Here is a 19,901-nt window from a genome sequence, read left to right as displayed (position 1 = left end):
CATGTGGTACTGCTTCGAATCCTGAGTCGGGCAACTTGTTTATTTGCAAGACCAAAGAGTTTCCATAACAGTATACTAGTCTATATAATTTATTATAGTCTATTACATTATTTTCAAACCATGGAAGTAGAATATGCTAATTGTGGAAGCTTACTCTATGCCCCAACATTGTAACAACCATCATGACAACGAGCGAGTTGAGCCAATCAGGAGAGGTTCAATCAGCGCCACCTGGGCACCGGAGGAAGGAGCCTTCAAGGAGGTAAAAGCTCAGTTGCAGCCCGGACGTGGTAGTGGGAGGGTGTGCTGACGTCTGCCCGGCCTCCTGTGTGCCCACAACGCTGCCTCCTTGCCCTGGCCTCTCCAGCACCTTGACCGTGTCAGGCCACCCATCGTCTGTGAGGCAAGAACAGTCAAGGAATCGCCACATTCACCACTGACCAATCACCAGACAAGAGGTAGGTGCTTCAATGGTAAGGCTGACCAACTGAACCTATCTTGCGTTACAGGAGAGACCCACAGGTAGGCTACACGGTATATAGTTAACGTATGAAGTGAGTCGGGGATACAGGAATGGGAACACAGTGTTGTTGGGATTTAGCCTGTCTCTTAGAGAAAGTAAAAGTTGAAAATTGTGTAACTGTCCAGGTAATTTGTACAATAAATTTATTAGTTTATGGAGGAATTGATCAAGTAATGGAAAGGCTACACGGCACCCAAGGAGTAGCGAGGTGACAAGAGACCAGACTTTTATTCCATTGAGCTTCCTCCTTAACTGAGATAATGGACCAATAGCCATTCATTCATTACTACGTGGTTCCGATTCCTTCTAATACCATCTTGAAGCAGTAATGGGAATGAAATAGTTAGGTTGACAATTTACCCCAAATCCCTCCGCCTCCGTCCATAGGGAAAGTTCATCAGTGTGTTCTCCTTAGTACGTGGTTCTGACGCCTTCTAATACCATCTAGAAGCAGTAATGGGAATAGCTAGCTTGACAGTTTACCCCAAATCCCTCTGCCCATAGCGCACGGAAAGTTCATTGGTGTGTGTATTGCAGGTCCGGGCGGTGCCTCAAGCCTTCCCGCGCCGTTGCTCGCCGCCACCAGCCAGTCCTCCCGCGACGAGGCGCTTCAACCCTGGACACGACCGTGTGGACAGACTTACCCAGGTATGTTTTTTTCCAATGATTTTAATAATTTACCATAATTATAATGGTATAGATATATTTCTTGCATATTTTAATAATTATTACACTTCAGTTAGTTGTAAATGTATCAGTGTTTTAGTATGTAGCAAGTGGGGAAGGACCACAACTTTTTTTTTTTTTTTTAACTAGCCTTTACATGTTTAAAAGATAATAAATCTATAATATATCATTAATTAGATTTAGATAATTTGTGGGTCAATTTTACAGTAGCTTTTGTGTGTATCTAAAAGGTTGGTCATAGAAATATTCAGTTAATCTATAATTTATTTATAAAAAAATTACATAGGTTATGCCTAACAGTTGGAAGAATATTTTCATACCCATCTTTAACCCCATCCTTGCATTTTCCAAAAATTTCCAAATCCCTTCGCAGCTTTCTCCCTCACTAATTTATCCATGCTTCCCAGGACTGTTACTTTATTTCCCAGACCATATCTAATTAGGTCTTACTCTGCTCTTTGTATGGCTTTACAAACTAGTCATTGTCCTCTCATAGTACCACAATCTTACTCTTAACTACATTAACTTTCAATTTCCTCCTCTTCCACACCTTGTCAAACTTGCACAGTCCTCTGTGGTATTGTTACCTGACAACAACATTGTACCTGCAGGGTGGCCCATCATCAAAGACAACTGTACCCCATTTAAAACCTTCGACCTCACCCCCCTATTCTGACTTTCATATCTCTCGTACAACCATCAATATAAGCATCAAACAACCATGGACACGGCATAAGTCTCTGTCTCCTGCACACAAACCAAAACTTTCAGCTAAACATAATGCACAGACACTCGTCCTGTAAAACCACTTGATCCTTTAAGTAAATTTCCACATGCCTTTTCCAGGTCCAAGAAGGTAGCAAACAGCTTCCTATTGTTCTAGGTACTCTACAAACTTCAAAGCACCAAGAATCATCCACTCCATACCTTTTGCTGTTAGTTCATTCATCATGCCATCAGATGCATCTCTTTGCATAACCGTAACTGCACACATTAATTCTCACCTTTCCAGGCAATACATTATCAGACTACTACATCCTATCTAATTTACTAGGCAAAGCATCACTAGGTTAACATTTTCTTTCCAGATCCAGTGTGAACGAGTTTGGTTCTGCAGTGGTCTGTTTTACCCCTTCCTCGGAGGTTGCTCTTCGTCACATCACAAGCTACTGGAGCTGCCCAGACTGCAGCAGAGCACCCTGCAAGCTTGAGAAGAGCTGGCAAACTGAACCTTAGTAAATATTAATATTTACTAATGTAAAATAAAGAACAATAAGATACTTTAAATCTTGTTATTAAAAACTTTCATGCAGTGTTTCCCCGGAGACTCTTCGGAGTAAGTATGACTTCGTACGATTTTAAAGGGGGCTTCTAGGATGCATCTATATATATTTTTGGTTTGTTGTAGCTTTAAGTTGTCACTGCAGTATGAATAAATCTTGTTATTAAAAACTTTCATGCAGTGTTTCTCCGGAGACTCTTCGGAGTAAGTATGACTTCGTACGGTTTTAAAGGGGGCTTCTAGGATGCATCTATATATATTTTTGGTTTGTTGTAGCTTTAAGTTGTCACTGCAGTATGAATACTGATTGACCTCTAGGAGGATTCTTTGTACCAAGGGGTGTAATTATACCTGCTCTTTGTACCAAAGAACAGGTATAATTACACCCCTTAGAGGTCAATCAGTATTCCTCTTGTCAAATCCATCGCTGCAAATGACTACATTACTTTAGAGAGGACGACTTAAAGCTACAACAAACCAGAAATGCACCTGTTTGGAGAAACAATGGAGTAAATTTCAACACAAGGTTCAACCAGCAAAAAAATTTGCAAAGTTGTACAGTGTTATTACATGGACCAGGTCTCCAGTTAAACAGCCATTTAGTACATAGTTCAGTGGCAGACAGTGGAGGATGCAAGAGTATGACGACTGACAAGACGATTAAAAACTAACTAAAACAAAAACATCTCCGGGATGAAAATGGAGGTGTGAGCAGGTTGGGAATTGGCAAGCTAGACTGAACTGATCAGGGCTTATGATATTACAAGGCTGCCAAGAGTGTGGGATGAGTGTTGGTAATGGTGTTGAGATGGCTAGTAAAAATTTATATTCATTATGAACTCTAGAAAACTTCTGCATAACTGGAGACCACAAGCATCCTGCTCTCTTCTTTAGTGCCAAGAGCAGTATTTAACATTACAGAATATTACATGTAAAAAGTCAAACCAAGCATTACTGTGTAGCTGACTGAACCTTGTCAAGAACAACATGGATCAGAACTGGACGGACTCATTTTGCAAGCTAGAGAGCCAAAGGAGGTTACTGTGTTTGTATCCAAGTGGCTCTAGGATGACAAAGTGACCACCTATCTACCATCTACTTATTCCAATTACCAATCAACATCTCTGCCACACTGTCTCTTAGGCTGGCTATGGAAGACACATCAACTTTCCTGGTTCTGGCACTCCCTCTACACATACTGTCACTCTCCTGTCAAGCCTTTCTCCAACAGTGGCTACAATCTACATCTCTATCTTTCCTGGTTCTGGCCATACCTCAAAGTCCCTTCCTCTACCATCTCTGTCTCCACTATTCATCCATTTCACTTGTAGTCTCCTCCTGACACCTCCCTCAAATATACATGTAGACATTCTTTACTAAATCCTCACTCTTTTTCCTCATGTGTCTAAGCCATCTCAGAGTACCATGTTTCATTAATTTTTGTTCCACCAGTCTACCATTCACCCCTTTTTGTTGTTATTGTTGGAGTGGATGGAAGGAAAGGGAGAAGGGAAGTGGCAGTACAGAATATTGGGAAGTAGGGGATTAGAAAGAATGGGAAAGAGCAGAATAGAAGAGGGAGAGGGGAAGAGACGAGAGACAGGATATTGGGAGGATAATATTGTTTCCTATACTCTATCCTTATCCTTACAATTCTTCCTTACCCCACTCACTCCAGAGACAGACATCACATGCACGTCTAATACTCGCACACTCTCCGTTCATGTCCTTGATAAGTATAACAGGTTTGGAGAATAATGTTGTTTTCTATACCCTTCTTTACCCTTTATGCCTCCTACATTTCTTCCCTTCTAACTCACTCCAGAGACAGTCCAGCTCTGATCCATAATATACTACTACTAATAATTAAGGGGCTATTACACTGGGCAAATTTTCCGTAGATCTTCTGTCAAACCACGATTTCCGCTAGCGTGCTTCTCATTTGTTTCTCATGCTGCTGATGATGATGGTGAGTAATACCGTCGTCCTTCGGTGAAATCTACCGTAGCTTTGGAAGATCGTGGACACGGCAGAAAACCACGGAAATATGAGAACCACGCCGGCGGAAATTATGGTTTGACTGAAGATCCACGAAAAATTTGCCCAGTGTAATAGCCCTTCAACACAGCTCCACCCAAGTACACGCCAACAACACCTACTTAAACTTTGGAGGTATGTTTGCCACTCTGCACACACACTGATACAGTTATGAACATGCTCATTTTTATATTGCTTCATCCTTTTAATTACCGAATTTTCTACTTTATCCACTTAACCCTTAAGCTAATTCTTTCTCTCTGTCTTGGGTCTGTCAGGGTTAAACATTTCTAACTGGAAAATAAAGCTGTAAATAAGTAGGAACCACTGCTAAATATGTTAATCACCCATTGATAATTGAATTTCTTAATTTCTTAAATATCTCCGTTTAAATTTTAAGAGAAGTTTTTTTTCCCTGATATAATTAATTGAAATGGTGTGTTCAGGCTGGCAAACAAACTCCTCACCCAACACAAAGACAAACCCTGAACGTGAAGTCTCCATCAAGCAGCAGAATGGTGAGTGAGTGAGTCCTTCTCGGTGTCGATATCCACCCAGCGCTGACTTGATAATCCTGCACTAGTGATCTCCATGCTGAGTCTGTCCCCCTCAGCGCTGTCTTCCAGCACAGCACCACACTTGAGCCATCTGCCTGCCTCCTCGCCCTACAGCTACATGCCACACCTGGAAAGGCAACAATAGGTTAATAAAGGTAACATACATACGAGCTTATTTCACCATATGGCATAATGACTATAAATAGGTTTGTAAATCTCACAAGTATATCAGTTAATAATACAGTTAATAGATGTATGAGTGTACAGGGTATTTCATATATAAAAATTACCTAGAAAGACATCGAGGCCCTGGAAAACACGGGCGAGTCACACACTGGCCCTGTCGTGCACTGATCCGCTTTCTACTCTCTAAACTGTGGAAAATTACCTCTAACGAAAACCTACCGAGACCTGAAATGAAGCAGTTTCGTTCGCCATTGTGACACGAGAGTTGGGTCTTTAGAATAGTTACGAGTTCATTCAATTTTAATATGCCATCAAGGCCATACTTATCATACGTCGCGATAAGCTAAGACAACAATAACTTCATACAACTCTCATATAATACACTAGGAAGTTATTACACCGTCCAACACATACACACACACATACATGGCGCTGTTCCTCCCTACACCACCACCTTCACTTAATTAAAAGGTTACACACACTCCACACCGGCCACACCAGACCTCCATCACCTTTCTAATGTGTGTCCGAGTATAACACTTTAGTCATGCTCATAACAGGGGGTATTTAAGACCCTGGAAAGCCTTGAAAACAGAGAAATAACAGAGGAGACTCACCCAGCTGTGCACCGCCCGCCATGATGGTCCTCTCCCTATCGCCCTCTCTCTCTCTCTCTCCCTCCCGTCTCTCCCCCTCTACCTTCCTCCCTTATTTCCTTACCCTCTCTTTATAACAACCAATTGGGAGGGGAAAAAAGTGGAAGACAAAAGAATGAAAGAATGAAAGCTCAAAAGATGCGTTAGAATATGTAAGAGAGAGAGAGAGAGAGAGAGAGAGAGAGAGAGAGAGAGAGAGAGAGAGAGAGGCACCCAGTCACCCAGCCTTACTGAACACATAAGGCAGGGAGGTTTGTAATTAATAGCACGCCTCATACCGGAAGCAGCCTGAACAGCAGCCAACCAATAACGGGGTCTATTTATATTTCTGGCGCCAGGACAACGACGGCAATGGAGGTGAACTGCCCCCCCCCCCCCCCTCCACCTATTACTACGTTAATCACCACCACCACCACTACCAAAAACCATCATCACCACCACCGCCGCCACCATCACCAGCGTCAGGATAGCTCTCCATTAAGCGTCATATTACTCTTGTCACACGGATAATAACAGATGATGAGGAGGAGAAAATGAGGTTGAGGTGTATGGATGTGAACTGTCCACCCCTCCACGACTATTACCACGTTAATGACAGCCACCACCACCACCACCATCATCATTAAACGTCAAATTACTCTTGTCACACGGATAATAACAGATGATGATGAGGAGAAAATAAGGTTAAGGTGTATGGATGTGAACTGTCCACCCCTCCACGACTATTACCACGTTAATGACAACCACCACTACCACCACCTTAATCATCATCATTAAACGTCATATTACACTTGTCACACGGATAATAACAGATGATGATGAGGAGAAAATGAGGTTAAGGTGTATGGATGTAAACTGTCCACCCCTCCACGACTATTACCACGTTAATGACAGCCACCACCACCACCACCACCACCACCATCATTAAACGTCAAATTACACTTGTCACACGGATAATAACAGATGAGGAAGAGAAAATGAGGTTGAGGTTCTTTTCTGACTCCAGTATGACATAAAGAAAGGCTTGTCCTATATCGCCTGTGAAGCCCTAATGGTAAAAATGGTAAAGGGTAAACTTGGGAGCATGTTATAGAAGCGCTTGGCGGCGGTACTCATCTCCGTCACGTCGGCCCTTTGCATCATCAATATTTTCTTTCTCTATCCATGCGCAATATTTCCACGCAGAGGGGAGGCGGTACCCGAGCGATCAGCGTGCGGGCGTGGTGAACCCGGGGATCTAGGTTCGAGTCCCGCCGCTGCTTGCTGAGTGGCGGAAGATTACCCACATGCTGCCCAGATCTTCAGACAACCCTAACTTCAGCGACTTCGGTCAAGTGGAGCACCGGGGGGCAGCATGGGCCAGGCAAGAGTCATATATCACGGCACCCACTATAAATAAAGTTCGCCTGCGCCATTAACGGGCTGGGGTCGTCCAAGGAAGCCTACCGGATCTATAGGCAGCAATTAAACGAAAAGAAAACAAAAACAAAAGGGCAGCTCCATTAATAGCTCCAACATTTCCAGGCATAATATTTTTTTTTTTTTTTTACAGCAAAGGAGACAGTGCAAGGGCATAAAAAAAGACAACAATAATGAAAAAAAAGCCCGCTACTTGCTGCTCCTAAATAAATAAGTAAATAAAGGTAGGTCCATTAATATTCCTTTTATCATTGCTCAATATTCAAGGGGAGATCTATCAGTATTGCCAAAAAATCTTTCCTCTATCCCTGTGCAATATTTAAAGGCACCTCCACGTTTTCCTGCTTTATAGTTTCCCCGAGGATCATTGTGTTGGGTGAGGTGCGAGCCCCGCGTGTGAGCTGGGAGATCTGTTATGCCTATTATTCCTGCTAGGCCAAGGACTGCCCCCGCTCTCTCTCTCTCTCTCTCTCTCTCTCTCTCTCTCTCTCTCTCTAACGGAAGGGTAAAAATGGTGCCAATAACAGAACACTTGGCGCTACCGATTTAGCATACACTCCTGGCATTCTCTCTCTCTCTCTCTCTCTCTCTCTCTCTCTGCGCCAATAATAACTTTCATCCCTATATTATTTTTCTCTACCTTCCTCCCTGTTTCCTCCCCCTCCCTTTTTCCTCTCCCTTCCTCCTTCCCTCTCCCAACATCCCTCCCTCCTTTCAATGTCGCGGTCTGTCTTTGCATAAATAGCTTACGGACGTTAAGAACCATGAATGTGGGTCTATCAAGGTCGCATCTAATTCCTCTTTCTCTATATTTGTCTTTTTTTTTCATCCCTCTTCCCCATCTGTTACTTCTCCTCTTCTGTTACTTTCGTTTATCTCTCGTTTTTGTCTCTCCTAGTTCTCTTTCTCTCTATCTCTCTCTTCGTTTTCTTTCTCGCCTCGTTCCTTTTTTTTCTCTTCTCCTTTTTATTTTACCTCCTCTCTCATTTCCTTTTTTCTCTTCATTCTCCTTCTATCCCTCTTTGTTCTCTTTCTCACCTCGTTTCTTGTCCTTCTTTCTCCTCTCGTTCATTACCCTTGTTCTCCTCTCTCTCTCTTCTTTCCTCCTCTCTCTGTTATCTGACGTATAAAGAATGTCATCGTAATTGAAGTTGAATAATTGTACGTTTTTTTTCCCTTCCTGTCTGTGCTTATCTCGAGTATACACCTTATCGTCTTATCTTCCTCCTTCTCCTCCTCCCCTTCCACCTCCTTCTCCGCTTAATCCTTTCCGCTTTCTCCTCTTCTTGACGTGTAAGGAATCTCGCAGCTGTGATTCTAAGTGACCGATATTGCATTTTTGTTTTGTCTTACAGGAATGAGCAATGTGTATCGGAAGTTATATATAAGTAATAAATGCCAATGCTGTAATCGTATCTGGCTATTATTTTTTTATGTTGTTGTGGCTCATCCCAAACATGTATTTTCTCCTCTTGCGACAATATGATAAAAGAGGAAGAGAGGAACTCATTATCCCGCTGACAGGCGTGTGATGAGCTCTTCAAAGGATATATTTTTCTTATCCTGGGTAAATGTTTTCTCCCTCTGCGACAATAAACTAAAGAGAGTGGACGGCTTGCTTCGTTTACCTCGCTGACAACTGTTTTGAGGCGCTTGCGTGTATGACGGTATGACTCTCTCTCTCTCTCTCTCTCTCTCTCTCTCTCTCTCTCTCTCTCTCTCTCTCTCTCTCTCTCTCTCTCTCTCTCTCTCTCTCTCTCTCTCTCTCTCTCCTACGAACATTTATCTCTCATCCCGGGCGAGTATTTTCTTCTTTTGAGACAATAAATGAAGGAGAGTGGCCAGCTTGCTTCAGTTCCTTCGCTCACAACTGTTTTCGGACCCTCAGAGGCGCTTGTGTGTATTATTCTCTCTCTTACGAGCTTCATTTGTTTTATCCTGGGCAAATATTTCCTTCTTTTGAGACAATAAACTAAGGAGAGTGGCCAGCTTGCTTCTTTTACCTCGCTGACAACTGTTTTCGGATCCTCAGAGGCGCTTGTGTATTATTCTCTCTCTTACGAGCTTCATTTTTTCATCCTGGGTAAATATTTTCTTCCTCTGGGACAATAAACTAAGGAGAGTGGTCAGCTTGCTTCTTTTACCTCGCTGACAACTGTTTTCGGACCCTCAGAGGCGCTTGTGTGTATTATTCTCTCTCTTACGAGCTTCATTTTTTCATCCTGGGTAAATATTTTCTTCCTCTGGGACAATAAACTAAGGAGAGTGCCCAGCTTGCTTCGTTTCCCTCACTGACAACTGTATTAAGAGGCGCTAGCGCGCATGACACTCTCTCCCTCTCTCTCTCTTGCGAACTCCATTTCTTTTCTTGGGCAAGCATTTCCTCTTCCATTTTTTTCACGACCATAAACTAACGACAAGGATAATGGTTCTATTACCCCGCTGACAACTATACGAGGTGCTTGTGTGTGTGTGTGTGCGTGATTTACGTTCGTGCTTCATAACGGCTTCCAAGCGTGTCAACTCCCTCTGTTTACATTGCTCTATTTAAAGGGAAAGGGGGCACGTGTATATATAGGTGAGCATGCGGGTTAGAAGGACACGTGTTGACTATGTGGTAGAGTGAGAAACGGGGGAAGGGAGGAGAGCATAGGGACGTGCGGGAGGGAGAGAGGGACATGATGCAAAGGGAAGGGGGGGGGAGAGGAAGGGGAATAGTGAGGCTTGAGGGGAGAGGGAGACAGGAGGGGCAGATGACGCAAGGGAGGGAAGGGGGAGGGAGCGAGGACAAGCGATGGGGGGGGGGGGCGGGGGGAAGGAGTGACACAAGCGAAGGGGGACCATGGTAAACGAACCGGGCCAGTCTGCCTCGCCCTGCCGTGAGAGAACTGCTGCCGCCCGCCCCTCGCCCGGCCCTGCCCGCCGAGACTAAGAGAAACAGACAGACGAGGAAAAGGAACTACTATAGATTCCTCTATTCCTATTCCTCGGTTTAAGAAGTGGGATATGTGTGATAGCGGGAAGGAAATAAGAAAACTAACATGCATATCTACGATTCTTTAAGTCTACGTACAGTGGAAGGCAAGTGGCTTACCGGCGAGGGCTGTGGGGTTGTGGAAGGCTCCAAGGCGGCAGGCGTGGCGGCAGGCGGCTCTGTTTCCCCCCGCATCGGAGGGGTGCTGTGATGAGTCGTCAGGAGTGGCGGCCGCGGCAGCCACTGACTACACCTGCAACGAGTTAATACCCCTCGTGCTGCCCTCAGCCCCGTCCGCTGCCTCCTGAGCGTGCCTGGGTGCTGGTGCGGACCAGGCGGTGCAGCCTTGGGGCGGGTCGCAGCGACAGCCGCCGGTGCCTCAGCGCTTCATTTACCGTCGGACTCTTGGCTCGCGGCAAGACACGGCCTGACCATGGCGGTGGCGTGCCACACATTCCACGACTTCTTGCAGCCCAGCGACGCCTCGCCAGGCTCCGCCACGCCCTCCAGCGGCTCTAGCTCCCCCGAAGTATTCTTCGATGCACCCGAACAGCTCTCCACTACCATGCTACCAACCACGCCCACTCGTGGCCTTGTCAATAATGCTGAAGAGTTTCATGACGCCCAGGAGATGCCTGCTGCAGGCGTCAGTGTTTATATTGAAGACTCCAGGGCGACACATGGCCTCGGCGACCAGGGGCACGGCGAGGCAGACAGCGAAACGGGACGCAACGGCTCTTTTAACTTTGATGATGGACACACTGAGCCAGGCTCCCAGGGGGACCAGAAGGCCAAGGCGCGGCGCCTCCTGAAAGACTTCCTGCCAAAGAAGCAGCTGAGCAATAACCTGAGGGAGGAGACTCGCAAGATCGTGCAGATGCTGTCCAATGACAAGGTGTGCAAGATCGACAGGCCGAGCTTGGGGCTGCAGGACAGACTACAGAGTTTAGTGCAGCGTTCGGCGGGGAAGAGGACCACTTATGTCAAGGGGCCTCGCGTCTGCAGCACCCTCGTCAAGAGCATCGTCAAACGCACGCAGGACTCTATGTATTTCCGAAGGACCTCGTTCCAAGGATACCCCGGCAAGCAGGAAGAGCGACTTCCCCTGCCGGTCTTCAACAAGCCGATCCCCAGCTACACCAAGCCCCCCAAGTGTACCAAGGCGCCGGAGAGGGACGGCACACCATTGCGAGGGAGCCAGGTGACCAATCAGACAAACAACGCCAATGTCTTCGAGTTGGTGATCAAGCGTCGAAAACAGAACAGCATCAACGAGACCAATTCTGGCAGCACGGCGCCTGTCTCAGCCTCTCCACCTGGTCCACTTTCTACCATAACCTACAATAACCATAACAATACTCCCCGCGGCACACTAGACAACACCTCCACAGGAGAAAACGTCCATGTGACCAGCACCGTCGACCTGTCTAAGAGTAGACGTGGCGACTTTGAAAACGATTTAATTAGTGTTGAATTCAAGATCAGCATTCCGTACGGGGCTGATGACCTGGACACCCCCGAGGCCACGGAGCACAGACCAAGTTTCCCTCAAGTGGCTGAAGATGCGGAGTCTGATGAAGAGATGGAGTTTTCGTCAGAGGAACCTTTCCCCGACACACCCTCGAAGGACGCTGGACAGAAGGCGCCCACCACACCGAACTTGAACACAACAGGAATGCTGAAAGATCCTCCGAATAAGCAAACTAAGATGAAAGAAACAACAGCGGTTTCGCATAACTTTCCAGATGTGCAAATGGAAAATTCCTCCAACCTCACAAACGGACATGATAAAAAGGCGGCGGATCCTCCTTCTGCAAAGAGTGGTAGTCAAGCGCCTTCATCGGGTGGCTCCAACGCGCCTCCGCCGCCACGGCAGCGAGGTGACAGCATGACCAACGGTGTCATTGACCTGCGGAAGCACATCGCGTCGCTCAACAAAGTGTCGCTCACGTTCGGGGCAAAGAACAATGAACACACGAGTGACGACAAGAATGCTGCAGCAACGAGTGACTCGCCAGCGTCGCCGAAGCCGTATACGGCACCCATGACTACTCAGTCAACGAGTGAGGCCAAACCTAGGACGGTCCAGGTGGCGGCGGGACGAGGAACTGGAGAACAAGCTAAAAGTTCTTCGCCAGGTAATGCACCCAAGTTCCACACGGCCACGGCTATGGCGAACTTGTCGGTGCCTACGTACAGAGGCGGACAGGCTTTGGAAAGGCGTCTGTCCCCCGTCAGCTCTTCCAAGTCCCTGCAGCGGAGGCTCTCCACGCTCGACCTTCTTTACCCCGACGAGGACATTCCGTCATCCGCCGCCAACAACGCGCTGCACATCGAGACTCTCATGAGACTCAAAACGGATAACTTGGTGGCGCGGCACGGAGGTAAAGGCAACCTGCACCCCTACCCGACCAGCCCCCGCCAGACGTCCCCTGCCCCCTCCCCAGAGCCCCCCGCCCAGAAGGCAGCTCCGGAGAGCACTTCAGGCAAAGAGAAGACTGAGGTCACTCCTGATGCTGCGGAATGTCTGCCTCCGCTCCCTCCAAACGTCCAGAGAGTCAAGCGCGAGTCTGTCAGCCGCCAGGCAAGTAAAGAGGAAGACCTTGGCGGCCAGAGAACTGTCAGCAGGAACGGGAGTCTGGAGCATCCGTGCCCGGGCAGCAGAAGGGGCAGCCACCTGCTGCAGCGGCCAGGTTCGCGACGAGGGAGCAAGATGCCGAGCTTCAGCCAGGACACACTAAGGAAGTGCCTCATCGCCGCCGTGGACCAATGTTACAACACCGAGTGGGAGGAGACCAGCGACAGTAACGTGGTGAGGGATGACAGCATGAGTCAGGACGAGGTGAACAAGTCCCTGGTGAAGGCCGTCTGTCGCCACGACGCCGAGAAGGTGCGGGTGATGCTGAAGCTCGGAGGTGACCCCAACGTGAAGCATAACAGCAGCCCGGTGCTGCTGCGTGCCGCCAGGGAGGGGGCGCTGTACGTGATGCAGGCCCTGCTGGCCGCCGGGGCTGACGTGGACGTGCGCTCTGACATGGGAAACAGCCCGTTGCACCTGGCGGCCCGCAGCGGCTACAGCGAAGTGGCTGTCCAGTTGGTGCATAGCGGCGCCTTCGTCGACGCCATCAACAGGTCAGGCGTCACGCCCCTGCAAATGGCCCTGGCGCACGGCCACCTGGACGTGGCCCATTCCCTGCTGCGCCTTAATGCAGATATGTTCCTGCAGAACAAAGTGGGCGAGACGGCCTACGACGTGGCCAACGATCTGGGCTACATCGGCCTGTCCGGGGCGCCGCGGGAAGTACGGCGAGACTCCGGGGTAGGCACGAGGGTGGAGCCGTGCTCCAACGACGTGCCCGTGGCCGTGAGGATGATCCAGGGCATCGAGGTGGGCTGCGCTGGTACCGTGGACGACTGTCTGCGGGAGGGCGCCTCGCCCAACACGCTGCTGCCGCTGGCCCTGCACTGGCCGGCTCACGCCTCGGTGCTGCACCGCGCCGCCCATCACGGCCACGACCTCATCGTGCGGCTGCTGCTGGCCGCCGGGGCAGACATCCAAGCCAGGGACGTGGTGGGCAACACGCCCCTGCACGTCGCAACCCAGGCGGGACACAACCGCGTGGTCAAGATCCTTCTCGACAGCGGAGCGTCGCTGGAGGCTGTCTCCCAATCAGGAATGTCCCCCCTACACCGCGCGGCCTCGAAAGGGAAGGAGCTCACCTGCAACCTGTTGATTCGACGCGGCGCCAACCCACGTGCGGAGGACAGCTCTGGGCGGACCCCGGCTGACTGGGCGCGGAAACGAGACTTCAAGCACCTTAGCCAGAAGCTGGTGTACCGCCGCAAGAGTAGCAACACACTGCTGGCCGAGGTGGACGGGCGGCTGGACCTCAACCACCTGCACCGCCTGCACGAGGCTGCCCTCAAGGAGCCACGGCAGTCCCCTGAGCCCATGGAGTGTGAGGAGTGACGCCCCTCATCCCTCACGCTGCTGTATGAACCAGTGCCACGAAGGACGTGTCACTTCCAGCGCTCTGCCCCTCACTAATCCCCTAGTGGTGGGGTTCCCTGCAGGAGCCCTAGCAATCACAGCCCTTCAAGAGGTGCATCAGATCATTGGGGAGTAAAAAATTACTCTGTCTTGACTTGCTGCTTCTGGACTGGCTGGTAGACGCACTGCAAGCTTCTAGGCCCCATCAAGGGGAAGAGCCTGCTCCTCCTCATGTGAGCAGAATATTACCAAGCCTTACCTTCGCCTGCTGCCTCCCGGGGGGCAAGTGATGCTTTAACATATTACTGATAATATAAATGTGACCTCCTTGGTGACTTTGTTTCATTGTTTGTTTATGTCCTCTATGAAGTCATGAGGTAACACAACATTCTGTTACTTATAACAACAAAACACTTTAGACTCCAAACCCTCAAGAAAGTTCCAAGTGGAAAGTAATCACTTTTGATTTCTATTTCCTTCTATATTTTGAAATGTATGTATAAAACTATTTACAAAAACATTAATAATAATAATAAGTTTCTTGTAACCTTCTCAGGCCACATGACATTTACAGAAACTGAATTTTGACGGGTGAGCGACACAGTGAACCAACAATGCCACAGCAACACTGCACACGAGACAAGTGGGAAGAAAATGCCTCCTTGATCTGCTCCTTCAAAATAAAACCAGCAACACCACACCGACAGTACTTCCTCATAACTGCTTCTTTGAATTAAAACCAATACTACTAGACCAATTTGTACTAAATAAAACAGATAAATAATATGCTGCATGATTCATCAATGAAATATTACATGAACATTTACAATATTTTATTAAAAAAAATTATAATGACGTCTGGCGAGTTGTTTCAACAGAAGACACGGCTCAGTGCATCAGTGAGTTTGAATAGGAAGGGAGGAAGAAAAGAAGATGAAGGGACTGGTTTGTGTGGGGTGTGTGAGGGGAGGGAGGGAGGAGCAGGAATAATAATAATAAGTTCACGTGGGAATGGTAAAGAAAGTTGGGAGAGAGGAGCCCACTGCTGCTGCCACGCCCCTGTGCCCAACACCACTCATTGGGGAGCTGCTGGAGACTACACACAACCATTAGTCGGATATTACATGGCTAAGGAGGATTGATTGGACGTATAATAGTTTGTGCCCACCAACATGTGTCTTCTGATGCAAAGGTACCGCTGGGGGGGTGGGGGTGGAGCTTGGCAGACAACCACAATGTACCAAAACACACACACTTCCTTTCTCTCTCTCGCTCTCACATACACTCATACCTCACACACACACATACAAACCCATTTAAGTGCAAATTAATGACTAAATAAATAACATGCATCAGATTAGACGATGGCAGCAGCAGTGTTGGTGGGTGGACAAAACCATCCCCAGTAAGGCCTAGCACTACACATTCTTGTCCCCCTCGCACTCCCTGTTTCCAAGTGCCTCAGCTTGTTACAAACAGTCCAGTGTAGCCTTCGTTAATTAGCGGATTCTTGTCCCAGCCTGAAAATAACACCTAAATAGCAGAAAACAATGATGTGAATGTGTGTACAAAGTAAATGAGACTCAGGTACAGTTTATATAGTGACTTTCAAGTTCAGGACAATCTTGACCACAATGCTTCCCCTTCTCCCGTTGATGTACACATAGAACTAAGGGACATTTTGATGCACATTTACAGAAATTATTCATAAAAATCAATATTCACTGCCCATTATCTAAATGTCAAACTGGTAAAAAATAATATACTACTATCTATAATTCTACAAATAATGATAGAAAATAGAATTAGCTTTTCATGTACTTTTCATTTTTCTATAAAAACAAGATTATATATTTGGTATCACAACTTTTTTCCTTCCAAGAACTTCCCCTTGCTGTCTGGCGCGTCCTGGGGCTTGCCGCCGCCCAGGGCCTGCACCCTCACCCTCAGCTGCCTCTCTCAACACTGTGGACTGGAGGAAACTTGTCTTTAACTTGCTTTCAGCAGAAGAAACAATCTCTATTATTAGTCTACATGTACAGAAGTTAATATTATTTATACACTGTGTACAAAATTTACAAAATTGTGCTTACAGATCCATCTTTTATGCTTAACTGGTCTAGAATCGTAGCAATTTGAGATTACTCATTAAAACAAAATACCCAACTACTGCAGTATCTACACTGCAACACTGGCTAAACAAGCTTGAACTTAGGAGGAGTAGAATATCAATAAAAATAAATAGTAAAAGAAAATTACTTCTATACAATGTACCTAAACGTCAAAAGAACCAGAGAAAAAAAGAAAAAAGACACGTCTCCAACAAGCATAAACACAAACGTTTCACCTGATCACTGGCACAACATAAATACCTCACGACTCACTTCTTTTCTCAGTCAACACTCGTCTCCTCTGAAGCTTTGTAATTGCACTATTGATGCGCCAAGTTCACACGAACGGGACTTGTGGCGCTTCCACCGACTTCACATCACATATCAGTCGCAGATGAAAAAGTTCTAAATGGACTAATACTCGAGTTTGCTCTCTATCTAGAACACACACTCTCCTCTTCATTTCCTCATCTGCTGGGGAAGAGTTCAAGGGAGTCTTGGATCTGAATCCCCTTCAAGCAACCACCATGAAGGCCAGACTGCTCAGGTTCCTCAGACAGGGATCCTATTGCCTATAAGCCCTGGTGGTCTGGCAGGCGAATGTCGTATAGGATCTGCGCCACGGTTCGTGAGGATTCCATCGTACTAAGGGCAACATTTGCTAGTTCAGACTCGTATCCACGCAACAACCTGGGAATAAAGGATGGGATACTGTGTCAGAACTTTGTTTATTATAAACCTGATGTGTATGGGCCATCTCATGTCAGAGGTTATACAATCCTAGAAGCAAACATATATATATGGGTAAAGTTAAAATTTTGTATTTCATTTAAGTTTGCTGCATTTATGGTGAAAACTTGTGGTATGAAAACTCTAACAACACCTTTACTACTACTCCCAAAACTGGCTGGCAGTGGGCCATACTTACTTCTTTCCAGTATTAGAGTATATGACTAGGTTTCTCAGGATCAGTGCTGCAGTCAGCCGGATACTTTTCGTTACAGGTCCCTCTTTTTCCTGGGGAGGAAGACAAAACAAGTTAAGTCTAGGGGGAGAAGCTGAAGACAAGCTGACAGGATAACAAACTTGAAATGGAATTAATTTGGGTCATGTTTGCACATCTAAACAACATACTATTAAAATTACGAATTATAGAGGAAAACTGGTTTATACAAGATTCAATTAAAGTAAGTGTTTGGTGTCTCAAGTTCAGAGTACCAGCACACAGAACAGCCATAAAGACTTGGCATTTCTCAACTCACCACTGCATCTCTCTGATTGATGACTTCCAGTGCATGCCTCTTGATGGCATGGAAGGCTGCATTGGGGGCATAACCTGGGTGAGGTGGCGGCGTTTGGGGGACAGGTATTTCCGTCTTGCCTGTGGTGGCTAGCTGGTTTCTCCTCACAGCATGGATCTGTAGCAGCTGTAAATAATGGTTCAATTAATGAAATGGTCTTGATGATGATATATCTTGAGTGGATAGGCAATTTCTGTTAACTGGGACACATTATCTGAATGGGAGGCAGAGCTGGTGGTTGCTCAGGAGGCAGGATGAGATTCAGAGTAGTTGACTAAAAGCTGACTATTCTGACGTGGCATAAGTTATCCTATTCTGGTTGCCCTGCCATGCCTGTACACAGCTGTGGAGGATGTGCAAATAATTATGTTGGCTTACCTGCTCATTACAGTGCCGATCGTGGAGGTGAGTCATGGCACTAAACCTGCGCCTCACCATGGGGTCGCAGCCTGCCCAGCCACACTGGATCTCTGCGATGTGTGGCGGGCAGTGTATCTTGCAGGCATGGTGGTACACCTGAGCTGCACTCGTGAACACCTGATTACATCCCCGCCACTCACACAAATACTGTAAACCACTGGGCTTGCCCGGCCGCCTTGCCACACCCGAGGAGAGCACCTGTGGGGCTGGGACGTGGGGTGTCTGGGGCCCCACACTCACTGAAGTCTGTGACACGGGGACGGCCGTGGGTCCGGCTGGGGCTGGGGCGATGGCAGTGGGGAGGGTTGCTGAAGTCTGAGCACTGTATGTGGATACACTGACACTGCTGCTACCACCACTAGAACTCTGAATTTGGACCGGGGGAGGAGTGGGGGTAGCACGGGTGTCCGCCACTGCGGTGGAGGCGTGCACAGTTCTCACAGCAGTGGACACAGAGGGCACGGGCCCCGCCGTGCTGGAGGACACCACCTGCACCACTTGCTGGCCGGCCACCTGACGAGGCAGCACCAACTGTTGGCCCTGAGCACCCTGGTGCTGGCCCCCTGACATAATCATTTTGGGGTTGGGCAATATAATAAGTGTCTTTGCCGTGGATCCCTGCTGCTGGGGGGCCAGCAAAACTGTGCCACCTACATTACTAGGCACCACTACTTGGCCACTCTGGCCTTGCTGTCCACTCACTACCATAGGCTGACCCTGGTTTCCAGCTACTATCATGGCCTGGCCCTGAGCACTGGACACCACCACCTGCTGCTGAGCCTGGTGGGCACCCGACACCACCACTGTCTGGCCCTGGCTATTGCTCATCACTAACTGACCCGGAGTATTGTTTCCCTGCATAAACACTTGCCCCTGGCAGTGAGGGACACCCTGCATGATGACCTGTCCCTGAAAGTTGTTCCCTCCCTGCACTAGCACTTGGTGCTGGCCACTACTGTTCTGGAGAATCATCTGCCCACCTAACACTTGTCCCTGGTGTAGAATGACCTTCTGGGGCTGACCAGACTGTCCCTGCTGGATAACTTGCTGGATGACCTGCCCAGCTGTGGCCCCTTGGATGATCTGGCCGCCCTGCTGCACAATCATTCCTGTCTGGGTGGCAGGGCGCTGGAGGATCACTTGTCCCTGTGGGGTGACGACCGTCTGCGTTGCGGCTCCCTGTTGCTGACCTGCCAGCACCGCCTGGCTCACCATCATCTGCTGGGGTGCACCACTGGCATTGGTGGCTGTCAGCTGCTGCCCTTGACTCAGTACCACCTGATGTCCTTGGGAAATCACCTCGCCACTCTCGTTCCCGTTTTGACTGACGTACAGGGTGATGCGACTGTCTGTTCCAGCTCTTGGGTCCTCGATGGCTATCCTCTTGGCAGGGGTGTTGTCTGGGGTGGCTGGCCTCTTTACACCCTGCCCCGTCTCTGTTCCGGCCTGCCCATTACTCGTTACGGGACCATTAACTTTAACTTGCTGGCCGTTGTTCACAAACTCTATGCCTCGGTCGCTTATTCTAAGCTCACGTTCAACGACTCCGTTCAGAATGTCTCCCCCGACTGTCTTCTCCAGGAGGTCGGCCAGGACATTCTTCTTGGCCTTGGGCTCTACTTGCTCTTCCTTGATATCAATTTCAGCTTTGATGCCATTCTGCAGTATACCCTCAAAACTTGTTACCTTCTTGTCAATGAGGCCACCAGAGAGCAGGGAATTGGAGTCATCTTCACACTTCTTTATCTGAAAAAGTG

General features: G+C 47.9%; 2 protein-coding genes and 1 long non-coding RNA gene across 10 annotated transcripts in view; 2 read left to right on the top strand and 1 right to left on the bottom strand.

Annotated features, from left to right (window-relative positions):
• Positions 1-273: 273 nt before the first annotated feature.
• On the top strand, positions 274-2,491 carry LOC126998167 (uncharacterized). The gene is made up of 3 exons (XR_007752658.1): positions 274-458; positions 1,061-1,171; positions 2,299-2,491. It is a non-coding gene; the product is annotated as an uncharacterized LOC126998167 (long non-coding RNA).
• Positions 2,492-10,199: 7,708 nt separating this feature from the next.
• Positions 10,200-14,644, top strand: LOC126998162 (uncharacterized). The gene has a single exon (XM_050859604.1). The coding sequence runs from the start codon at positions 10,755-10,757 to the stop codon at positions 14,289-14,291; it is 3,537 nt and encodes a 1,178-aa protein (XP_050715561.1). The 5' UTR covers positions 10,200-10,754; the 3' UTR covers positions 14,292-14,644.
• A 486-nt stretch (positions 14,645-15,130) lies between these two features.
• Positions 15,131-19,901, bottom strand: part of LOC126998161 (AT-rich interactive domain-containing protein 2-like) — a 44,381-nt gene continuing 39,610 nt past the window's right edge. For 7 of the 8 annotated variants that reach the window (XM_050859596.1, XM_050859598.1, XM_050859597.1 and 4 more), the window contains 4 exons: positions 18,103-19,890; positions 17,686-17,850; positions 17,352-17,440; positions 15,131-17,113 (listed from right to left, as the gene is read on the bottom strand). In XM_050859596.1, the coding sequence (XP_050715553.1) occupies positions 16,996-17,113; positions 17,352-17,440; positions 17,686-17,850; positions 18,103-19,890 (2,160 nt within the window). In that variant the 3' untranslated portion in view covers positions 15,131-16,995. The remainder of the gene's footprint in view (positions 17,114-17,351; positions 17,441-17,685; positions 17,851-18,102; positions 19,891-19,901) is intronic. The other variant, XR_007752655.1, reaches the window with a different exon arrangement.

Source organism: Eriocheir sinensis, chromosome 13 (assembly GCF_024679095.1).
Source record: "Eriocheir sinensis breed Jianghai 21 chromosome 13, ASM2467909v1, whole genome shotgun sequence".
In the NCBI taxonomy this organism is placed as follows: domain Eukaryota; kingdom Metazoa; phylum Arthropoda; class Malacostraca; order Decapoda; family Varunidae; genus Eriocheir; species Eriocheir sinensis.
Note: the sequence above shows the minus strand (reverse complement) of the source record. Positions and strands in the feature narration are given on the sequence as shown.